This window comes from Apteryx mantelli, chromosome 2 (genome assembly GCF_036417845.1).
Source record: "Apteryx mantelli isolate bAptMan1 chromosome 2, bAptMan1.hap1, whole genome shotgun sequence".
Taxonomy (NCBI): domain Eukaryota; kingdom Metazoa; phylum Chordata; class Aves; order Apterygiformes; family Apterygidae; genus Apteryx; species Apteryx mantelli.
In genome coordinates this window covers 142,900,702-142,925,167 of record NC_089979.1, presented here as the reverse complement: position 1 = coordinate 142,925,167, position 24,466 = coordinate 142,900,702, and the positions used below count along the sequence as shown (strand labels likewise).

At 40.1% G+C, this 24,466-nt stretch overlaps 1 protein-coding gene across 1 annotated transcript in view; it reads right to left on the bottom strand.

Moving 5' to 3' along the window:
- CALCR (calcitonin receptor) overlaps nucleotides 1-708 on the bottom strand; it is a 176,235-nt gene extending 175,527 nt beyond the window's left edge. The window contains exon 1 of the mRNA XM_067291682.1: nucleotides 398-708. Within this exon, the coding sequence (XP_067147783.1) occupies nucleotides 398-708 (311 nt within the window). The remainder of the gene's footprint in view (nucleotides 1-397) is intronic.
- Between the last annotated feature and the right edge of the window lie 23,758 nt (nucleotides 709-24,466).

Below are 24,466 nucleotides of genomic sequence, written 5' to 3'. Positions count from 1 at the left end.
CGCCGACGCCGGTGCGGGGCGGCGGCGAGCGCCTCCCCCGCGCCCGCCTCCCGCGGCCCCGCCGGGCGGCAGCCGGCTCCCCCGGGGGAGCGGCGCACGGCTGCGGCGCGGGGACGGCGCCTCCCGGGGCGGCGGGACCGGCCCCGCTCCGCTCCGCGCCGAGGCGGCGGCGCAGCTCGGCTCCCCGCGGCCGCGCGCGCTTTCAGCTCGCGTGGGACGGGAGCTGCTGGCCCATCCTGCGCGGAGGGGGCGCCCCCGGCCCCGCCGCCCGGGCCTGCGAGGGGCCCTGCCCGCCTCGGGGCGCCCGGCTCCCCTCCGCGGCGGCTCCGCGGTGGAGCGCGGCCCGGCGCAGCCACCCGCGCTGCCCCTTCGCGGCGGACAGGGAAGTTCCTCTAACCTGAGCGCAGCGCGCCGGCTCCGTTGCGGGCATCTTTCGGAGGAGCAAAGCCAGGGAGGCGGGGGGCGAGGAGGCTGCGGCGCCGCCATCGGCGGAGCGGAGCGGGGCGCGGAGCGGAGCGGAGCGGAGCGGAGCGGGGAGCCCCCGCCGGCCCCGGGGCGCCGTCCCGCGTCCGCCGCGCTCGGGGAGGACGGTCTGCTCGCTGCCCTCTCTGCTTGCTGCCGTTTGCGCGAACTATTTCCCTCTCCGCTCCCTGAGCCAGATAGGAAGAACAAGCGGTGGCTACAACATTCACCGGCCAGCAAAGACATCTAAATTCCAGTTTCTGCTCCAAAAGTTATGTAAGCATTTTAAACAAAAAGAGAGGCTGGGGATAGCTTCTAGCCTCCTTAAAAGAACATTCCCCTGCTACACGGAAAACCAGAGGAAGGAACTGACCCAATAACGCCCGCTTTGCAAGAGAGCATCTAGTGACTGTGCATGAAGTATTCCGGGAGGACTTCTTCTCTGTCTTAACTATTCCAGGCTGCCTAATATTTAAATATCCACTGAGCCACAGTAAGAGAGTCTGAGAGAAAGCATGGTGATTCACCTCTGCACTTCTTCCAAATGTGGCAGTGCAGACAGCAGGTAGTAGAGTGTCTTCCCAGCAGATGGAGTCAGGAAGCAAACAAGCTTGCTAAAAAGGTAACGCCACCCAGCTAAGAATAGCTTTACTCTTTTGTTTCCTTGCAAGAAGGACGTTTCAGCTATAAAATAAAAGGAGCTTTGACATCTGCTTTTAAATCTTCTGACTTATTTGTGAAGGGAAAGTTAGCTCCTATTGCAGTGATTCTCAAATGCTTTTCTTGGAAAAGGTGTTCCATGCTTCCCAATTTTAAAAACTGCTAAACTCTGTTACTCAGTTGCTCATAGAGCCTGCAGCAAAATTCAGCCTGTCCTTCTAGAAATCTGCATGCAAACACAGCAGACTGCCTTTCTACCTGCTTCCACATAGCTAGGAGCTGTGCTGAGGAGTGAGAGAGAGAGGGAAGCAAGGGAACTTAGCACTGAGAAGGAGACACTGGGCTGTGAGAGCACACTGCAGTTTCCATGAAGGAGAACCCATTGCCATGTTTTCCAGCAACTGTATAAAAGCTTAGCTCTAGATAGTACTGTCAGAGAAATCTGTCCTCGCTGGGTTGGAGAGAGACTTACAGTGATGAGACGCTCAAGGAATACTGATCCAAACCATCATCCCTGGATTTAAACTTTCACCATAGGTTCCACACTTTTTCTTGTGGAGACAACAAGGAGAATCAGTGGGAGCTGCCTTTATGAGATCTCAAAATGCCATGATTACTTCACTGTTCAGAGCTTTCTCAGGCAGAAACAGTGAAGTTAAGGGAGGTTTTCGTTCATTCTAGAACTACTGCAGAGCACCCCTATGGACCACTAGAAGTCATGTCCAGCTGACCTTAGGCGAGCTCAGTTAAGTCACAGTTTTACATGCTGGAGATGTCTGTGTAGGAAGAACTGTTGAAGTACTGAAGCAAAACCATGAGCTGAAGCCTAGAGATAGCAGGAGAATTCCCCTCCCTTTTACTGTAACAATAAGCTCACAGAGGAAACATTTTCCTATACCTGGTAGCCTGGAATATTTTCTCTTTTTCAGTGGTTGCAGAGGTAGGTGGATGGGTGGATAACCAATTAAGTACAGATTGCTTTAAAAGATACAGAAAGCAGCTGGACTACATGCTTTTCTCAATGTTTGAAGGCAAGAAACTGATTTCTTACCAAAGGCTTTTTCCACAGTGGATCCATCTTATTTTTTTGTGTTGTTTGGCTAATAGTTTTCATTCTATGGTTGGAAAATGTCACATTCTCAATGACTGTTTTTATACTTATTTGAGAACAGATTTTATGTTGCTCTGTTTTCTTTCTGAGTACTGTAGATCTGCTGAAGTATAAATCTGTCATCCCATCATCTGGAAATAGCTTTTCTTTTTTTTTTTTTTTTAATTTACATAAACTCCCTTTTGTTAACTGTTGCTTTGCACACAGAAGCAACAATTTGTGATTTGGTCTGTTCTGCTGTAGGCAATTCCATTGTGCCCCATGGGCATGAATAGTTGCTATTTGGCATGCACGTGCAGTGCTGACCAGGTCTGTAAATAATTGTTGGAAATCTATTATCAACCGCACCTTGATAGTTTTATTTTTTTCTATTTGTGCTCAGGAGTCATAACAGTACTTTTTCACACTGCCTTGATTTTATTTTTCAGGTGCAGAATTTGGAATGAAAATCAAAGCGGTTCCCAGCCGAACCCACAAACTTTTCATGTGAGGCTATGGATAGATGTATTTCCACAATCTAGTGTGAAGAGGCCTGCATTACAAGCTGTTTGGAGGTGAACAATTTCCACCCATGGTCTGTACATCTTCCTTAAGCGGCATGGTGCACCACACAGGGATTATCTGGAGTTTAGTGCCTTCAGATAAGGATTTGTTCACATCTAGTTGGTTTGGAGCATAAGAATAGTGAGCTTTGAGCTGTCTCCAAAAGACCACATAACCATGCTGTACCCTTCAATAAGCAGATTGTACATATTGAATTTTATTACAGGCTACATTCTTGTTTTGGAAGACAAAATGGAAGGAATAGGAGTCAAAACAAAGATGGTAATAATAAATTTGGCCTAATCCAGTTCAGGGTGAAGAGAATGGGGAATTTCCCATTACCTTGAGTACAAGTTAAATCAGACCCATTAGGTCTTCCATGAGAATATTTAAGTTAAGTATGACTTTGTAATCGTGGCTTTGCGCTCCTAGAATAGACTGGATTGAAAAATCTGAGAATAGTTACAGCACTATCAGCAGCAATGCAGGCTTCCTAACCATGCCTGCCTGCAAATATGTCCTGTGAGAGGGAAATGTGTGCGGTCAATATAGCTGCCATTCAGGCCGTGCATTTGGCACAGCCAGGGTAACTTCTGGGTAACTGGATAACTTATTTTAATTTTGAGAAAAGAGGTCACTCTGGAATCAGGGATTTGAGGAATGACAAGTTATCAGCTTCATGAAGCTACTGCCAGTCGAGGAAGCCCACTCTAAGCATATAGGGCAGTATCAGGGAAAGGGTAGAAATGCTGAGGTGGCTGGAAGGCATACGGACAGCTCAGACCAGCGTTATTAGGGGGACAGAGCGGTGCTGTGCCCTAAGAGACAAACGTAATTAGCAAAGTTGTTACAGGCAGGCATGTGAGTACATTTGATGAACGGAGAGGAGTAAAACCAGAAAAGGAGAATAGAGATAATCGAAATGAAGCACAGTGTGTGAGTTATTCAGAAGTCTAGGACTCTGATACATTGCTCCGCTTAGATTGTCAAGTCTAACAGTTTAGCACAGGGTAAGATGAGCCACTGCAAGACATAATACAAGGTGTCTTTAAAGATACATTTCCCCATATCTTTCTTCTCTCAGCAAGTAGACAATAACAGTCATCAGCCTCATGTGTATTTGAAGCTCTGTATTATGTTAAACAAGTTCCCATACAGCAAAATGTTGTTAATTTTCATACGCATTGCACTGTCACATTGAGCCAAATGTCTGTTCTTGAAATATCGGAACCACTGTGCTTGGGTAATGCTTTATTCTGGTTATGCTATAACTTACATATTATTTCTACTGCCGCTGTAGCCTCTGTAAAACATTATCCATCTTGAAACTCTGATTCTCCACAGTAAGGTAACAAAGATGGAGAAAGAAGGTCTCAGGAACGGCATTTTTGGAGATGTGATAGAGCTAATTGGTGTTAGAGAAACCAAAAGAGAAAGTTAGAATAAAGGATGTGAGAAATGGAAAAGAATACATGTCTGGACAATTCCTCTAACTATTTAGACACACAAAAGCATTGATTTTTAGAAATATTCTGAGGAAAGAAACGGTGTAACTGGGAAACAGCCTTGTGGAAGCATCAGGAGGAGACCTTATCTGGGTTGCAAACAACAGCCTAGTGACGGGAATATTGTGGGTGTTTTATTACTAATCCCAGAAACCATCAAATCTTCCAAGTAACTGTTTTTTAAGGTAATCTTTTTCAAAATTAATGGATTAATTTTATGTTAGCCTTGCTTTTAGAAATTCAAAATTCAAGGTTTATGTGTTTATCCAACATCAAACATCTCATTAAAATGATGTACAAATTGCCTTCTCTCATGATAGATTTATTTCAACCAGCTTCTTAATGTACAGTAAAACGTGGGTATTTACATTCTCCTCCTTACTTAAATGTCTGGTTTTAATTTACCTTAATTACTCTATCAAAGTATTGGTTCTTCAATTCATATCTCAGGACACTCCTAGAGGATTTCCAAAACAGTTTTGAAATGAAAGCAAAAAGAGACAAATGCCTCTGAAAGATCTGGTTTGAAGGCAAATCTCTTCAATCAGTAATTAGGAAACAGAGAAATTAAAAAAAATAAAGGGGGGTGGATGAAAAAGACAAGAACATTAGTTGCGTGCGTGTTTTCACAGGACAAGGAAAAAATGAATAGATTCCCTAATGTAGAAATTTCATTTATTAGTATTTATACTCTATTCAGTTTTCCATGTAGAAGAGACTATTTTAATTTAGTAGATAGTAATATATGCTTTCATTGGTGGCAGAAACAGAGCGTGGTTTGCTTGCCCCTACAGAGGAAGAAGAGAAATAAGGAATAAGAAAGCAAACAGGATAATGAAAGCCTAGGCAATGGGACGGTTTCCAAAGAGTGAGCGTCTGATTCCCTCGGAATCAGCAGGTATTTTCCAGCCACGCTGCAGGAGCTCATATTCTGGGCCACTCAAGCCGGTGAGTAGGTATGCCTGTGTTCTGGAGACAATCTGAGCCAAGCATCACAAAAAGAGCTTTTCAGGGGAATTAAATACACCGACAGCAGCTAGAAATGTCTTCACTACTGCATGTACAGTATATAAATCATTAAATATTATAGGTTACACAAGTCTTCTTCGGAAATTATTCCAGGAGCGCTATGAAGTTTACACAAACCACTGGCAGGCATATTTCATAAATCAAACATACTTGCAAGTCCCATTAGCATAACCTTTACATTCATTGCTTCACTAATATGTTTTTCATATGAGAAACTTCATGTTATCTGGAGTTATACACAATGCAAGAGTCTACCTATTAATACCTAAATACATCTAAGTACTTTTATAGAGGTAAAGTTTCATATCTTTGTAAGAATGGCCCGGGGCCTGTGCATCATTCAGGCCTTACTTATGCCCTCAAAATAAGTTTTAAGTAAAACTAAAGTAGTGCATAGGCTTATGTTGGTTCTGTGAACACTGGTGAATTTTACCTCAAATCTTTATTCTGCTGTGTGCTCCTGTGAACAGCAAGAATTTTTTATTACGTCTGTAATTCTGACCAGCATGTTATTCATGTCACTAGGAAAATATAACTGTAATGGGTTCATAACTGACTAAAACCAGGCTCTTGTCAGTAAGTGTAGGCTTAATCATTCTTTTTGTCACCATCAGTTTGTCACTCAGTTTGACATGCCTAAAATGAAGTGCTGCCCCTCCAAACAAGGATATATAAGAATGTCTTTATATGAAAGCATAGGAAAGCAGGAAGATATTTCATCTGCCTTTGTTCCACAGCAATGGTTTATATTGTTATCACAAATAAATATTAGAAAAGAAATCCTCTGGATTTTTTTCTTGCCTCCAAACAACTGTTTTTAATGATTCGAGACTTGGGTCACCTACAAATGCTATTGATCATATTGTTCAAGTACTCACAGCTTATTTTTTGAACTTTTAAGTACAGGTGAAATTGGCAGAATTCATTTCAGATTGGTAACTTTTCTGTCTGGCTAGGCCTTCTAATATAGGCAGTAGAAATGAATCAGCATGACTTATATCTAGCTGTGAACTTCAGGGCTACTTGAGCATAAATATAAATTACACAGGAGCCAACTGTACCATTCATAGCTGGAGATCTTACATCTTATGGGCTAGTAGTTTGTGGACCTACCTCTAATCAACTGCTTAAGCTGAGATGCAGCTATTTCTAAAGAATTAATTTTGATTTTAGTTTGCTTTTCTTTTCACAACAGGAATGCAAATCATTTCCATATTCTGCTGTTTATATGTATTGCAAAAACATCTTTATACAATATTGACAGATGAGCTGAGTAGAAAGGGTAAAGGGTCAAATGCTTCTGAACAGACACCTGTGTCTTCCCTTGTAGTCTTTTCTTTTTCAGTTTGTAAAATCTGTGGAATAGGAACTAATTTGCAGCACCACATCCAACATCATAATTATAATTCGTCTGAGTTTGCTTAGCGTAAGAAGATCATTTACTACCTTTATATTTAACCTTTCTGTAAGGGATGTGAAGCATAATGTCACTTCTGAGTAGGTCTGGAAATATACAGCACATGTTAAAGACAGTAGAATGAGAATATTTGCATTTCAAAGGACTTAAGTTTAGGATCTGATGACAGGACAAATAAGGGATTGCATGTGATATGAACTAACACCAGCCTGGAGAAGGGAACTAACAGGAAAGCACTCCAGAGACAAGATGTGTCTGCTGAGAGTATTGATTCATATAACTTAAAGGTTCACCTTCTCATTTGCAGTGTTATTCTCTCATTTCTCTTCACACCACTTGGCATACATACATGCACACATACACGTTTATTCCAGAATGCTGTTGTTTCACTGTCTTTGACATTTGTTTTCCATTAACAGCTGCCCATTTAAATCTCACCAGCCAAACTGTTAACAGAAGCTAAATGTAGTCACTGAGGGTCGGATGCTCAGAGATGGTGCAAATCACAGAATAAAAGTCTTGAGGGAAATGTCTGAGCATAAAATTCTTACTCACCTTCATCTGAACCTAATGATTCACTTGGTATGCAGTCCTCACTGTGCCTCTGAGATCTACCTTAATTGTATTTCCTTTCCTCATGATTCATAAGTGAAATCACATACAAAGCTTCTATGTCAGTCCTGTATTTCTGAGAAAGCACTGTAAGGTTGGTCCTTCTTCAGCCAGTTAAAGGAGACTCAGAGACACAGTGGACAGAAGAGTCTGGCTCTAGAGCTCCCAGATGTTAAAATATAACAAGAAGAACCTCGTTTTCTCTGTTGCTTTTTCTGGTCCCATTCTAGATGTATTTTATGGCTTTGTGCCACAGCCCTCTCCTTAGTACGTCTTATCATCACAGAATCACAGAATCGCTGAGGTTGGAAGGGACCTCTGGAGATCATCTAGTCCAACCCCCCTGCTCAAGCAGGGTCACCTAGAGCACATTGCACAGGATTGCATCCAGGCGGGTTTTGAATATCTCCAGAGAAGGAGACTCCACAACCTCTCTGGGCAACCTGTGCCAGTGCTCTGTCACCCTCACAGTGAAAAAGTATTTCCTCATGTTCAGATGGAAAAAAAGTATTTCCTCATGTTCAGATGGAAGCTCTTTGCTCATAAGCTCTTTGCCATTACTCATGTCTTTTATAATCCTTGGCGTTACATTTCTGAACACATTTTTATTCCAAAGGAAAAAACAAATACTAGAAATGGAGGAGATGCAGGAGCTTTCAACCTGGTAAGTCCAAAACAATCATTTTAGCTGTTGCCATGTATTGAGAAGCAAGAGTGTTGGAAGTTTTCAATCGGAGGTTTGCCAATGCATTTTAGTCTTGGCCCATGTCTTTTCTATTTGAGTTTTAGACCTTGGCTCTTAAAGAAATTGGCATAAACTTTTGGGTTTTTTTCAGATACCATTAAGTTTGAAAAAATATAATTTTTTTACTTAAATTACACATTTCTATTTTATTCAGCCAAAAAATTGCAATTGGAAAATAAATCTTCTGCCATAACTTACTCTAAGATGTGTTTTAATGGATTTTTAAAACTGAAATCTCTTCTCAACTGTTGCTGTTTGCAGCCATGTGCTAAAAATAAAAATATGGCATGTTTTTCAGCACTGTTATGTTATGAGTTATGCTTCACCTCATAGGGGTTTAACAAGGTCCATCTTTTCAAGTTGGTCATAGCCCAATTCCTATCACTTAACTTGCAATTTTACAAAGCAGTGTGAAAATCATTCATATTCAAACAGCAAGTATGCCAGTGGCTCTCACTTCTCTTCACACCACTCAGGCTTACACACATACACAACTACATCTTTATTCCAGCAGTATTATTGATCCATTATTTGATTTTTTTCTTCCAGGAACAGTTGTCCAGCTAAATCTCACCAGCTGAACTGTGAACGCGAACTAAATGTAGTCAGTGATGGCTAGGTCCTCAAAGAGGGCTGCAAATCACAGAAATTTATGAGAGACATGCTTAAAGTTTCTGCTCCCAGTCTGAGGACACAGTATGAGTTCAAAAGTTAGAGTCTTCATGCTCTCTTTTGAACATGGTGAATTCCAAGGACCACATTTTATATAAAACATGACCAGTCTGAATGCATATAAATCCAATGCAAATCCTGATCCTTTGTGCATGTGAACATCATCTGTCTGAATGGAACCTCACTGAATTCCCTTTGCTTGTATCTGTTTGCAGGCTAGTGGTTTACTTAACCAGATTTCAGCATTGATGAATCTTGTTGAGACATGGAAATTGGCTAACCACATCTCTGCAAGATCTGAGAATTAGAAGCTGAGTTGGAAACTAGTCAATAACTTTCAATATCCAGATAAAGTATTTAATACTACTATTATTTCCGTAATTATTAAACCAGAAAGAAAAGCTGAAGCATTTATGATTTTGGTTCTTTCTAAAGGCATTGTTATTTACAAAGCAAAGCATATCAGATATATGTTTCAGATGACCCAATTCTTTCTAAAAACCTGAAAATGAATGTAAAAGTTCCTTCCAATCCCTTCCAAGGGAAGTCAGACAGTGTATAGTTCTCCTCTTCCCAAAATAACTTTAGTCACACATCAACAGTATCATATATCTCATTTAGTAACAGTACGCCCACGATTTTCGGTGGGCTGATCTTGTTGCAGTAAATTCATTTTACTTTCCAACACAGCCTATAAGTTGTTGATGAGATGTTCTTTCAGCTGTTCACTTCTAGATTCAAGAAAGCTTTTTCCTGTAAAGTGAAGGACTCTACTCTTTTTGCTGCTTTTGCTTTACATTTTGATTTCTTTGCAGGATAAGATTTAGAATACAGAAATGTTTAGGAGGGCAGACTGCAGGACATACTTTATGGGATTATCTTTTGCTTTTTAGTAGTTACTATCCAGCAGCAAGAGATCTTTGTATCCAGAGGAATGTCATTATATCAAGATGAATTGTTTTACTGTAAAAATGTGCTCGGTTCAGAGGATACAGAAATCCAGATATTGGAGGTTTGTATAGGGGGACCATTTCTATGGACTGTGGGAAAGGAACTTTTTCTCTGAATTCACAACCATCACAGCAGGAGATTATCTTTTGATCCACCAACCGTTACCATTAAGTGCTCTGCAGGAAGAAAGTGCCCCAAAACATAATAATCATCAGTCTAGTGGAGCAAAACAAAAATATCTAATTAAGATATCTTAGTAAAAGATGACAATTAACATCAGTGGTAGACAACCTCTGAAAAACAAGGCACTTTTATTTAGTTACCTAAAAATAGATTTGGGTGCCCTACTGAGAACAGTAGGTCAAGAACGTAACTTCTGCTGTTCCTTTTAATTCATTATGTCTGTATAGAGGAATGAACTGAGGAATATGGAAATGCTGAGCAGGAAATGTGCTGTATTTTAGAGTACTGATATTGCTGTATTCTAGGAAATGGGTGACGAATAAAGCCAGTTGAAGATCTTTATATGAAACTGGACATATCTTACCAACTCATTGGTGAGCTTTCAGATCAACTGCATGTGTGCTTTACTAGCTAACATGCAACAAAAAGAAGAGATGTAGGAAACAAATACTGATAACTCATTGAAAAGGAAAAGCGGGGAGAAGAGAAATCTTGTTCTTGCCTCCCCTCCCAAGTTCTAGGCTGGTGGAATTTAGCCATATTGTAGGTATTCTTGCCTAGTACAAAGTCCACCGGGACTTGCTTTCTTTTCAAGTTTTTGGAATGTATTGGTTATTCCAGGTGTTTGTATTTCTGAATGAATCAAGAAAAATATAGTTCACAGTGCCTCAGCCAGCCATCTTTAACAAAATGCAAAGATTTCCATGATGTTTTACAGTACAATATTGCTTTAGAAGTATATATTCCAAAATGAATGAACATTTTTGAAAATTCGTATGGAGCTAGTCCTAGATGAAAATTCATTTCATTGAATTAAATGATGCTTTTATTCCTTAATATAGTAGAACTTGGGGACTGTACCAGTGATGATTTTTGTAACTTATTGCTAGATCTTAAACTAAGCTATGTAACCCATCTCCAGTCCTGATTCACCTGAAGCCCATGCCCAAACTAACACTGACTTCACTTGGAACAGAATCAATTCATTAGTCATCATTTTGTTGCTTCATAACTTTGGGATAAAATCAAAACATTTTTTTTTCTTTATTTTTAAGAGGCATGATGATGTGTGACGATGCCTGGAATTTGACTGTTTGGGCCTGTCTTGCAGGGAAGTTCATTTGAAGTAGCTATTGTGCTGAATATTCACTTCTTACTTTAGACACAGTGATTTCCCCTGAGACTCATTTAGACCGTGCAAAAGGGAAGATAGTTCTCTCTGTTTTCAAAGCACAGTAAGTGACCTGGCACAAAGGCACTCACTGCACTAAAGCTGTCACTAAGGCTCTAGCTTGGATTCGTGAGTGCATGGTGAATTTTTGCTGCAGTTTCCTGTGTACTAGTTTCTCTTCATAGGTGTCCCGTTGGCTTCCGTGACAGGGCACTTCATTTCTGTTCTGTGTTCATGTGCAAATTACTACCATCTATGCTTGTATAAAAGCTGTGTAGGTTAGACAAGCTTCAGAATAAAGAATCCATTTCTTTTTTTTTTTTCTTGTTTTTCATAGTGGGATCTCTAGCTACAGATTGTTATTCTTTGCTTATTTGTAGTATGTTTTCCCTTCTGTTCCGTCTTATTCTCTTCCTCCTTTTCTCCATTTTGATGACAGATGTCATACTTGTAAACTCCCTCTTTAACAGTAGAGTCAAATCCTGAAGAATGCTCCTGGCACTCTTTTAATGTGTTCCTCTTACAACCCATGCTATCTGATAGATTTTTAAAAGCTAGTTTATCCAATTTTGTATTGCGTTAGTACTCTCATGACTAAGACCGCAGTTTTGCTTTTCAAGTTAATGGCATCTAGACAGTTTTTATAGATAGAACTGACAGCACACTCTGTATTCACACTATGCTTTCAGATCCCAGACCCTTTGCTATTCCTTAATTATTTGTGTTGACACTTTCCTTGCTAGCTGAGTACCTATTCAGCTTTGCCTTAAGCTGAGTTTTCTGGGCAGCTGGGAAAGAGTTTCAGTTAAAATTATGCTCCTGGGAAAAATACATTGATTTGGTAGTGTTCAGCTATTGTGACTGTTCCACTGATCAGAACTCCTGTCCTGGGCAAACTGTTTTTATAAACAGAAGACAGATGTTCTCCCAAATTTGGCAGCAGAGGAGATAAGTATTGTTTCAGGAAAAAAAAAAAAAGAAAAGAAACAAAAAGGAGATAAATCATTGTAAAAAGCACATTCAGAGGTCTAAAGTTAAAGTTGCCCAGAGAATAGGACAGGAGTTTCTCCTGCTTTGGAGAAAGGAGTTGAAACTTATGATCTGCACAGATGTCAGAGATTTACTTGTCCTTCTGAAAAAAAGAATTAATATTGAATAAACTATAAACCTCCATGGAAGAATGGAAAGAATCTCCATTCTTGCATGCTACAGAAAGGATTTTAATAGGTTAGCAGTAAATTCACTGAAGATATCATCTGAAGCAAGCACATTCTATCCTTTCTCACTGCCTGTGTGCTAACCAAACTGGGCATCCTTACAGTGCCTGTGCGTGCTCCATCCTGGATGTACATAAGCTTTCTCTGCTCTCCTTTTTCCATGCTGCTTCCTCACTCTTTGTCATTCAGTGCTCATGGCCATAGTGGTGCTGCAAAGGAGAACAGAATTTGCCTTCCTTGTTGTCCTAGTTATTTTCTTACCCAGGGTTCTGTAAAGTTTCCGATAATGTTGTGTCTGCTTTACTCTCTTGATTTTTCAACAGCAGGAGATGACTCTCACCTATATCTGAGACTCATGTGTTTCAAAGTGTGGCAGGACCTGACTCTGCCAGCACCTTGTGAAAACACTGTCTTCTCCCTTCTTGAGTTACAGATGCCCAAATGACACCAAAAGGCTTCCAATTACTATCTTTTTGCTAGGTCGAAAAAGCCTGAAGTAAAATAAGCTTCCCCTTCAAGTAGGGTAAATATTGATGCTCTGGGTGAGACATTAAACAGAAAGCTCCTTGGGACCAGTTGTGTCCTTGAAGGTTGGGTCCTTTCCTCCAGTCCCTCTTTGCAGTCTAGCAGCATTCACTGCCTCCCGGGGCTAACCAAACTGCAGCAGCCCCCTTGGAGCCCAGAAGAAATCTTTCATTGTGTCACTTTGCCATCTTGGCTTCAGACCTACCCTGTGCTCAGGCCAGGGTCTCCCTTTGTGCGTTCCTGCTTGAAGTCCATCTCCCTTGCCACCTGCCTCAGTGCAGAAGGCTGTCCAGGCTCAGCATACTTAGTCACTTCTTGGGACTCCCCTGCTCTCCAGCCCTGGGCTCAAAAACACCATAAATCTTCCTCCCTGCTGCTCATCATCACTGCTTTACTAGCAGGACACAGGATATAGAATATTTATATAGCAAACTGGAGTCAAATATTATAACATTATTGCATATGGTCAGCTGCCTCAAAGTTTAGAAATGTGTATAGTTCTCTGGGCAACTTTAACTTTAGACCACCGAATATACTTTTTACAACTATTTATCTCCTTTTCATTTTTTCATTTTTTTCCTGAAAGCATCTTTACCTCCCCTTTTGCCAAATTTGGGAGAACATCTATCTTCTGTTTATAAAACCAGTCTCTTTTACTCCACACTGCCAAATTTCTGCAGCATGTAAATTCCTATAAAAGATGTTTTTCTGTTGCCTCTGGAGAATGACATACTCTTCTTGCTGCTGTCAGGGAGTTACTAGATAATGCTTAGCAAACTACTTAAACAGCATTTTGCATGCTGGCCATTAATGGGCTGTTCAACATTTTCATAAAACATCTGGGTTCTGATTAGCTGAAAGTCTGAGCATTAATTGCAATACTGTCTGCAATCATAGCAGACTGTAGCTGGATGGTGAATGTATCAAGTGCTCTAAAAAGCAAATTGCTTCAAAAATCAGGTTCTTTCTAGGTTCTGCTCCCTGTAGTTACTATTGCCTGGAAATGTATCATTGCTTCTGTAAATGATTGATACATTTTAAAATGCCATTTATTCCTTAGAACACGGACCAGAAAGCAAGTTTTCCCATCACTGCCTGTTATTCTAGGAATTAGGTTGCTTCTTGATTTAAGGATTCCTGAGCAGATAATAAAAGAGATGGGAGATACAGTTTTGAAAGTTCCCAGGAAAAGGTAAGAACCTAACACATGACTCTCACGCCTTGGATGTACGTCTTCCTCCTAAAGGTTTTATGGTCTTGGAAGAAAAGGCAGTACCACTCCTTTCAGCAGAAGGCTCAGGACTGTGGAATCTGAGTATCTGGGTGCATTTCCCTGTAACACTTAAGATCCCCGATAAGCAATGATTTAGAAATCATCCCATTCTTTTATATTTACGCATTAGCTGGTTAAAGGCTGTTTCACACTGAACATGCTGAATGTAGTAGCTTCCTCTTCATTTTCTCATCAGCTTTGGCTTGCCATTCTGAAGATCCTAATCCAGACCTGCAGTAAGAGATCATTGATAGGATTTGGTAAATTTTTTAAAATAAAAGTTTATTTTTTTCCAATTTGGCATTCATGAGTTGAAAGACCCATAACCTTTCATTTTCATCACCATTCATATAAGATCTCTCTAACATGTCTTTGTCATTGTATTTGAATTCTTTTGTATCCTGTTCTCTTTATGCCCTCCTCTCCTCCTAATGTTCTTTGGAGCTGCTTGAGGTCAGAAAGAAATAGTGTGCTAGCAATGTAGGAGAAGCTCTTGGGAAAGATAGGAATTAAAAGAGAGAAGCTTAGTTGTTTATGGGCCAAAGGCTTTTTCTCTTCACGAAGATGATTTCTGACTCCTGAACTACAACTACTCTGTGTCCTGCTGTGAACAAGTCAGGGTGGAAACCACCAGGGAGCACACCCTAAATTGTGGAGGGACAACCCAAGGGACTCATATCAGCCTGGCGTGAATTTGCCTCTAGAGGTCTCCCAACTCTTCTTGCATTTCAAGCCCCAAATATATGCATTTTGTACCTCCTTCAACTTCAGGATGTGCTCTCTCCCTTCCTTTTTCCCCCTTATGCCCTGGTCCTCAAAATTAGCTCTGTAGCATTTGTGTTTTATGGTTCATAAATATAGATTTCTATTGTCTTCTTCTAACATTGTCATAATCTGGCAGCTGATGCAGCTCTTACAGGAAGTTTTGCCATTATACTCATAGGAGATATTTCTGTGGAAAATGCTGGGTAGTTCGGACAGTTTTTGTCATAATTGGTAAATTTGGTGACTGGAAATAAAAACTAGTCAATATGTGCTCTATATGCATGCTTTCAAGCAAAGCATATGCAAAACTGAGTGAATTTGAACCATCTTTGCAGCCCGTGATTGCAGAAAAATAGAAATCCCCACACACTTCTGTATAATGATCTTGCTCTGCTCCTTGTAGCATCTCAGAATGCATCAGCTGAGAAAACCTCTCTGTAGGGTCTCTTTTCTCCTCAGTGCTGATGGGTATCACTCTGACCTGGCTTTTGCTGATGGGACTCAGGATTTATTTCACTGGGGTCAGTTTGTGTGCCTTATATTGATGTTTTATATAGGTATTGTGCTATTAACTTCAAAGGAGTTCTGTCTAATTTGCACCAGTATAAATGAGAGGGTAGATTCACTCACTGAATCTGTACATCTGACACTTTCCTGTCAGCATGATCCACATGCAGACTGAAACACAATATTCTACACCCTCTCTATTTGAATTTAGGCCTATTTTCTTTTGGGGGAGAAAGCGGTTGCATTCAGGATGCCTGCAGGAGCTCAGCATGAGTTGCTGCCTCTCAGACACAAGACCCGGGCAATCAGGTGCTTCCTGCTGGTGCTGTGGAGCTGCTCCCTTTGGATTGCTTCCTTCACACTGGGAGGACACTGTGGATCATGCTCTGAGGAGAGGCAGCAGGTCCTGGTCTTCAGCCAGCAATACCTCCCAAGCATCTTGTCCCAAGAAAGAAGGGTTTCCACTTGCTTTGGAATCCTTTCAATGCTGAATATAACAGGTTAAAATGGCCACCCTTATTTAGACCAAAAGGACCCAGCGGGATCCAGGCAGTACAAAGAATGGAAAAGAGTAAATTTTAAGTACAGTTAACTAAGGGAAAAACCTTCACAGAAAAAGCTTTTTATGAAAATTGGATGAAAACAGGAACATACAGTGTCTCAAATGTGCAGTTATGCTGTTGCATGCCAGCTGATGGCTGATGTCCAGAGTTCAGGCCTGAGGAGAGATTTGGTTAACTAATGATTATGTAGGGGAGTGCAAAAATGCTATGCCTGAATAGCTGTTCTGATTCAATGGAAAATGACCAGAGATTTGGTGTATATATATATTTATATATATATAAATGTATAATATTTTCTGCTTTAACTCAAAGCAGGTTTCATTAAGAAAAAAATGATTCAAACCTTTCTGCAAACAATAAGAAGAAACTGCTTAGCCCTCTTTAGGTGGCTAAGTGTAGTGAGGAATTATCCTGTTCCCATGGTCATTGAGCTTTCAGATGTCATAACCAGACAGAAAGGAAGGTGAACCGTGACTGTAGCCTTTAATGAGGCAGCTGCTTCTTCTTGAAGACCGTGCGTCCATCAAACAATGGTCGGATGCAAAGAGATCAGGAAAGAGCCGGTCAGAGGCTGAACAAATGTGCGTTTAGAAGAAAGACTTTAGGAAATTTCTTTAGTCTAAAAAAGACTGAGAAAAAAAATAAGGACCTCCAAATATAAGGCAGCTGCAAAAAGGAAAGTAAATTATGACTACTTACTTGCTGCTGGTAAGATATAAGATATCATAGTCTTAAATTTAAGTAACAGAGATTTAGAGATAGACATCAAGAAATATTTTTTGATGCTAAGCAGGGTAAAGTATAGGAATAGATTGCCTGTGGAGGTGTCACATCTCTCTGACTGGACAATCTGAAGAATTGGTTATACAGTCTAAAATGGTCTACACTGCAGGACACAGGAGTGTTTCTGAACTCCTAAGTCTGAATGTGAGCCCTTCCTATGCCCTGGCTCCATCTCAAGAAAAAATAATCATCCTCTTCTTCCTTTTTCCTGACCTGTTTTCCAAGCAAAGTAAAGCAAAGTATGCAGGCCACAAAGGAGGCACAGGCATTTTCAGCAGATCCTTGATCCAAAAGAGCCATCAATGTTCGTTGTGGATTGCAGCTCTTGGACAGCCACAGCCGTGGATCCTCTGTTAGGCAGAGCGATGAGCTGGGGGACTTCTCCAGATTCTTTTCAGTCTTTGTTTTCTGTGATTTTCTGTGAAAAATAATTGGAGACAGGTTTGAGCTAGCATCCCAACTGATTGGTCATCTAGTCACTCTCTTTTATACAAAGGTTGGAAAACCCCATGAACTAACACAACATTCGTAGCCCACAATATAACTGTGTGGAGGTGATAGCTTATTGTCAGCTGTAGGATCAGAGGTCCCTGTACTGTAGGAACACACATCAGTCCTGCTCCCCCATCCAGAAGGCAGAATAGTGCATGAGGCCATGACAGCCCTGAGGATGCTGCGGCAAGAGCAGAAAGTAGGCAATGCCTGTGAACTGTCACAGGTGCGTGTCTAAATAAATAGGCACTTGGTGCAAATCATTTCAGACTCTCCTGCTACAATTCAGCCTCTGGAGTGTGAAGTGAATTAAATTGGGCGGTTGTTCTGGGGATGGGAAGATATGCATTAAGTTGCTTAACCCTTTCCCTCTCTGCTTCCTTTCTTCCCCTTGGTAAACTCATGCCTCTCTAACAGCTTTGAAGGGGATCATATAAGGTAATCGGATACCTCAGCAAAGATCTCAGTCCCCTAGGATCCTTGGAAATGTCTCCAAGGACTTTGTCCTTCGTTGTCCTGTTTCCTTCAAAAGTTGTCTCCAAATCTAGCAAAAGTTGGGAGACTAAATTGAAAACCTGTGCAGCAGTAAAATGCTGTCTTCAGAACTAATACTTGCAGTATCAGTATCTGCTGTTGGAGACCACTCCAGAATCACTCCATCAGTTAAAAATGAGGCATTGAAGAAACACTCAGAAAACTCAAAATCATTTTCTCATTCCCTAGTTATCCTTTTAAAAGCACTCTTACCACACTGTCAACTCCCAGATTATTGTGCACCATAAGTTAGACAAAAGAAAAAAAAGAAAAAAAATCTGCCAGCACAATTTAGAAAAACTGATGACTTTAAAGACCTTCAGCACAGGGAGAACTGCCACTGATAAAAACTTGCTGTGACTCATCTATGCTTTGCATGAGAGCAAATCTTTTTGCTATGTACTGCTGGGGATTGAATTTAAAGCCCTCTGAAGTCTTTCTAAGGTCTAAGACCTGTTAGGGAGTGAATGTTAAGACAGGGAGCTATTACAGGAACAAGTGTTTTTAAAGGAGAACTTGATAAAGTTTAAAATATAATTAAAGAGGCTCAGGTCCATGTACATGATAAACGGCCCATTATTGGTCTTATTCTAATATAAAGTACAACAGCACTCAAGTCAAGGATAAGAACAAGAGTTTCATCTGAATTTTTTCCACAGTGGAAGTTGTTAAACACTGGAACAGGTTGTCCAGAGAGACTGTCACTTCCCTGACCTTGGAGATATTCACCGTCGGGCTAGTCAAGACCCTGATCAATCTGATCTAAAGCTGAAGTTAGACCTCCTGTGAACAGGGGGTTGAGCTAGATGGCTTTCAGAGGTCCCTTACAAATTAAAATCTTCTGTGATTGGCAATGGGCACAAACTGAAACACAGACACTTCCATCTTAACATGAGGAAATACTTTTTCACTGTGAGGGTGACAGAGCACTGGAACAGGTTGCCCAGAGAGGTTGTGGAGTCTCCTTCTCTGGAGATATTCAAAACGCGCCTGGATGCAATCCTGTGCAATGTGCTCTAGGTGACCCTGCTGAGCAGGGGGGTTGGACTAGATGATCTCCAGAGGTCCCTTCCAACCTCAGTGATTCTGTGATTCTGTGATTCTGTGATTCTGACGTATGTGCCTAGCCTGTTCTTAAAGATTTCTCATGATGAAGACTCCACTATCTCCACAAATAATCTATTGCAGTCCTTCCCAAAGAGAAGAAAAAAATATTCAAAACAACCATATATTTTGGCTGGATTAAATCAACTTCTTAAAGTGTTTGTAACCCTTACATTGCAATGCTCTGATAATGCCAGACAGTCAGAGAGTGAACCTGAATAGACTATATTTCTTACAGCTAGGTTGAAAGAAATTCAAATAGTGAAAGACTAGGAATCACAGAAATTCATAATGCAATTCAATGCATAATCTAAAGCAGGGGTTAGCAACCTATTAATCGCTAGAGAACGTATATGTCTTTCAAACTCCTTTGGCAGCCCATATATTAAAGTTACCCAATATTAATGCTGAAAAAAATGATAGGGCTGCAGAGCATATGAAATGATGTCATGGGCCATAGTTCTCTATCTCTATTTTTGTAAAAGAAGTAAGAATATATATTAAAATCAGGAACTTAGTTACCAAAAACCCATTGTTATGTTGCATGAAGATTGTGAGATATGGACATTTAGGACAAACTGAGAAAGTGTGTATTTTTGAAAAAAAATTGTGGATAGAATCTGAATCTAAAATATTACAACTTTGTCCTCATTTTTCTTCATTGTTTTTGCCATTGTATTGAATGATATCATAGTATCTAATTTTGTTAGGAGTACTAATCAATCTTTCATAAACTCTTTCTGACTTTCAGCTGATTTTGAATATATTGCTCACCTTGTTGTTCACTTAATTTTCTAATTTGTTTGAAAACTTATTTTGATCGACCTCTTTCCCAATAAGAATTAGTCTTTTATTTAAAACATTTTTTGAAACTCATAATTTGTTCCTTCGCCATCAGTAGCAGGCATATACTTGGTGTCAGCTCAGTGTTCTCCAGCAGCTAATATGCAGCATATATGCTGAAATACCTTTTTAAACAGAAATGGTGTTGAACAAAAAATAACATTGTGCAGAAAGTAAGAGTCCGTATTAATGAGCAAAGTGTGCTTCTTGTTTAAACATCAGGGTCTATGTTCATCACTTACCTTTATGTCTCCTCTTTTCTTCCAAGTCTCATTTCCACTGTCAGTGTCTGTGCCTGAAAGATTTTTGCTTGTTTGTAGTCACTGGAGCTACACTGTATTTGCAGAAGATCTAGCCTCGTGTTTTCTGGGACCCCAATTACATGCTTGAATTCAGGAGTATTGTTCTACCAAATAAAACATTATTTGTATTAAGAATGTCAGAATCAGGTTGTCAGTTCCCAACAGAAATCAGATGGCTGATTGTTTTTGTTCCAACAAACACAACTGTGACCCTCATAGCATTTTGGATATTATATTGGTTTGTGGCTTGATCCAGTGTAATATCCTGTGGGCTGTGCCAAATTTTCTTCGAGGTTAAACTCACGCCTCACAGCTACATTTTTCACAGTTCATATGGGACACATCTGTGGTTTGCTGGCCTTTTAAAAAGCTACAAAGACTAAATGCAAACAAAACTTATGCTATTTGAAGTATGGAAACTACAGGTGTATCCTGTAGACAGTGAAAAATATCATTTTCAGGGTCTCATTTCTATCCTTCAGACAGAAACTAAATGAATAGATTTTGGTTTATGGACAGAATCCTCTCCCCTTAGTTTATGGCCAGGACACAAAGTGATCGGAAAACCAGTCTGTATTTGCCTCAGAGATATTCAAGCAGTTGAGTCATAACCTGTAACACTTCACAAAAGGTAGATAAGATTCTTGATGAGAACACGACTGTTACGCATCTTCCCTTATCTCCCCTAAGAAAATACTGAATGCTGCTCTGTAGTGTGAAGGGCTGCAGAGCCTCCCTTTTGTGAGGTGGCTTTTTGGAGCGCTGGTCCCCTTTTGCAGCAGAATTGTCCTGTAGAGCTGCTCTGGGAAATGCTGGCACCTGCACTGAGGGGCAGACAACAGCGCACAGAAGGTGATGTGTAGAAGTAATGTTTCTGCGGTTTTTGTATTCTAGTCTTCAGAACAACCAAGCTGAGGATAAAATAGGGGATTACATTGATTATTTTGGATATTACTCAAGTTAGTTCAAAACAACTGGGTCTCATTTCTCATGAGGACTACCTGAGTCTGACCTGTTAGATTAAAGTGGAGTATATAAGGCACTTTTCCAGACAAATGGATTTTGATAGTGGTTGTCCAAGTCAAAGCATCAAGGATAGGATACCTCTCACCTGCTTTTAAATGTTTGCTCCTAAGCAAATTGGTATAGGGACTCTTAAAACTCATGGGGGGAGTCTGACCTACTTTACACCTACTTTCCGGTGAGGTCAGTTGCACATTAGAGCCCTCTGACAAGCTCTTGATTAACAATAAATGGAGCTCCCTCTGATCAGATAGTCAGTAGGTAGTCGGTGTTCTTTGCACAAATTTTGCTGAACTGTGGAGCCCCTTTGACAAAAGACTCATTTAAATTTATGTTCTCTTTTCAAAGCTGGTTAAGAGTTTCAGCTGTTGCTCTTCTTCCTTGCTTTATTGCATGTGCTCTCTCCCTTCTCTTCTTCATGTGCTGTTTCACCTCTTAACATCTCCAACCTGAACAGCACACTAAAAGCCTTGACTGAAAGAGAATCATATTGGTTGATTTTAGTTCTCTGTAGCTTCAGTAGGGGAGCAACACTATTTGAGTTGTTGCAGACTCCGTAAAATTGAGCAACATGGCCCACACAGCTGCACTTTTATGGCATCTGCCTTTTCACTAAAATGTTGAGATGTGTATGTAGGGATAAAAGAGATGCAACAGCTCTGGCAGCAAAAGTCTCCTTTTCCTAACAAAAAGATTTCTCTCTAGTGTATGAGAGGAACTTGTATCTGCAGTTAAGCAGTGAAGTACCTGTCTGGTGGCAATGTGCTGAAGAGAAGATCCACTGCTCCTTACCATTGCCAGTAGTACAAGGTGGGCACGCTGACTCCCGTGATACGGAAATGGTCAGACAACATATCTTTGTATTCAGAGCTCTGGGAAGCCCTGCCTCTGTCTAGGTACTCTCAGTCATCTTTTGTTCATTCTGTGTCATTTCATTTCACACCCTTTCACATCCTTTTTCCACAAGTACTTTTGAGCTTTTCTCCATGCTACTGTCCTTTATTGAGCCCTCTACCATTATAGTTTACTTTCCCTCCTTCAAAATACTGTTACCAAACTCCATTTATCACTTAGTATTTATGTTCAGGCCATACTGATGTCTCAGGCTAACAGGAAAAATAACATTATCGGAAAATACTAAAAAAAAAACCTATAAAAATCTGTAAATGTTACTGTACTTCCTTTTGCTTTGGAAATTTTACCTCCAGCTGGTGCTCCCTCTTCATTTTCTTTATTACAGAGTACCCTGAGAGGCCAAGACCCATCTTTGCTTTGTCAGTAAAACATTCTGTATATCTGAATCTTGATCTCAGAAGGTGTTTCAGCTTTTGGCCCTCAACAACTTTTGGGTTTTATCATGTGTCTTAGCTGTTCAGTTGGTAATGAAGTGCTTTGCTAGATGAGCAATTTATAAATAACAGTTAATGCTATCTAGCTTCCAGTCTCTGCCCTTACCTTAGCAACAAAAAATTATTTTGAAGGGTAAGTATAGTGCTTGGGATACAGATGTGGAAACTGTTCACGTATGGTAAATACATCAGGTAGATAGCAAAACATGTCTCAAGTTTGTTGGATGTCTTTTGCTCTGGTGGTGAGCTGCAGGTAGGATCAGAGATGATGAGGTATAACAGGAAAGAGTGTGAGATGCCCTAGAATATTTTTGTGATAACTTCTCAGTCAGGTTCCCTAACAAAACAAGAGAGAGATATTGTCTCTTTGTTAGCCCATTTATTCCCCCTTATATAACATTTAAAATAATAGGTTGATTTCAGCCAAAATTGACAGTGGATAGTATATTCAAAAATTTTAAGTTCTAACCATTGTGATGAAAATCAGTGGTTGGGTAGAGAAGCAAGATCCAAATTACTGATACCACTGAAGAAAAGGATGTTTTAATTCTGTCCAATATATATTTGAAGGGGGAGCAGCAGACCAATTAGCATGTGTAACTTTGAATTAGTACTAGCTATGCTGGTACTTACTTAGCTAAATGCATGTGAGTGTGAAGGTGCATGTGAAGGAGCTCGGACCACCCGAGGAGACAAGACATGAGACTTAGTGGTATTGGGTGTGGATGGAGATGTGCAGGAGATGTAGGACAGTAGGAACCAGAATCTGTTGCTACCACTGCCTGTAGAACAACTGGTATTGTATTTTTGATTGTTCAGCCCTGGAACATTTAAGGAGAAAATGGATTAAAGATATGATGATTTGTTTAATTTTATAGTCATTATTGCTGTTTACAGCAATAAACAAGTAGTTTATGAGTTGTGCCCAAAAGTTATAATGTTAGATGGGAATCCCTCTTTGTTTTTACTTCAGGCTAATTTCACTGACTTCAGTTCCACAAGCTCATATAATCTTGCTCAATGGAATTATTCTCTGAGGATATGATAACTATTCATCAGTCATCATGGTATTTTATGGAAAATACCATAATAGAGTTATGCAGAAATGTCTTTGCCTGCAAGACCTAGAGTTTTGGAGTTCAGTTCTGGATAAATATTTTGTATAAGTTATTACATTCTGTGGTTCCACTTGGCTTACTATGTTGAAGTTACAAATTAGGACTGCTGTTTTGCTTTTTTCTGTAAACCGTATCTACTCCTTGTCCACAAATGCTAGTTATCCTCGTCTCTCAAGCTGTTTAACTTGATTAACATCATTCCTTCAACTCTGAACAATCTGTACTTTGCTTGAAATGTGTTGGTTCTGTTCCAGACTTGAAGGCATGTGCCTCTTTTCGAACACAGAAAAGCATTCTTCTTTTTACCAGCTGTGTCATCTAGAATACAGTCTTACAAATGTTGCCTCACAAGTGTTGCCCATTCAAACATTTTAATATGAGTTGTCAATTTTTGATTCAAAATTAGATTTTCTTAAAGTCATTTTCACTACATGTTTACAAGCTTTGAAATGACTGGGCAATTAGTAACACCTTATTCAGCCCTTATCCTTTTGTAAGTGATGCATTTTGTAAAGAAAAATAAGATGAGAAACAGACCCTTACGAGCTGCTCCCCTCATTCCCATTTGTCTCTCTAGTCAGAGAAGCTGAGGATCTAGCTTATACTCCATACTGGTAATACCTACTTTCTATCACACAGTCAATGTATTAATCTTAATATGCCTTTCCAAGTAGGTGAACTAATCTGCAACTTCTTGTACTGATATCCACTCTCAGTAAGGCCTGGAAGTAGTAGACTACTTTGAGAAGGAACACCAGAAGTAATGACCATTCTCCTTTCAGAACAACTTCATATGGTTCCCTTTTTCAGTTTAGCTAACTCTGACTTTTCTTATTATCAGAAAAACTATCTTTGCAGTTGTAAAATCTCAGATTTCAATCCTCCTTGAATATTGATGTCACCCTTCAAACAATGGCTCTCTAACTCCATCTAGAAAAAGCACAAAATATTTATGTTAATGTACTATTCAGTTTCAGTATATTTCACTTATCTAGTCATTTTCTCAA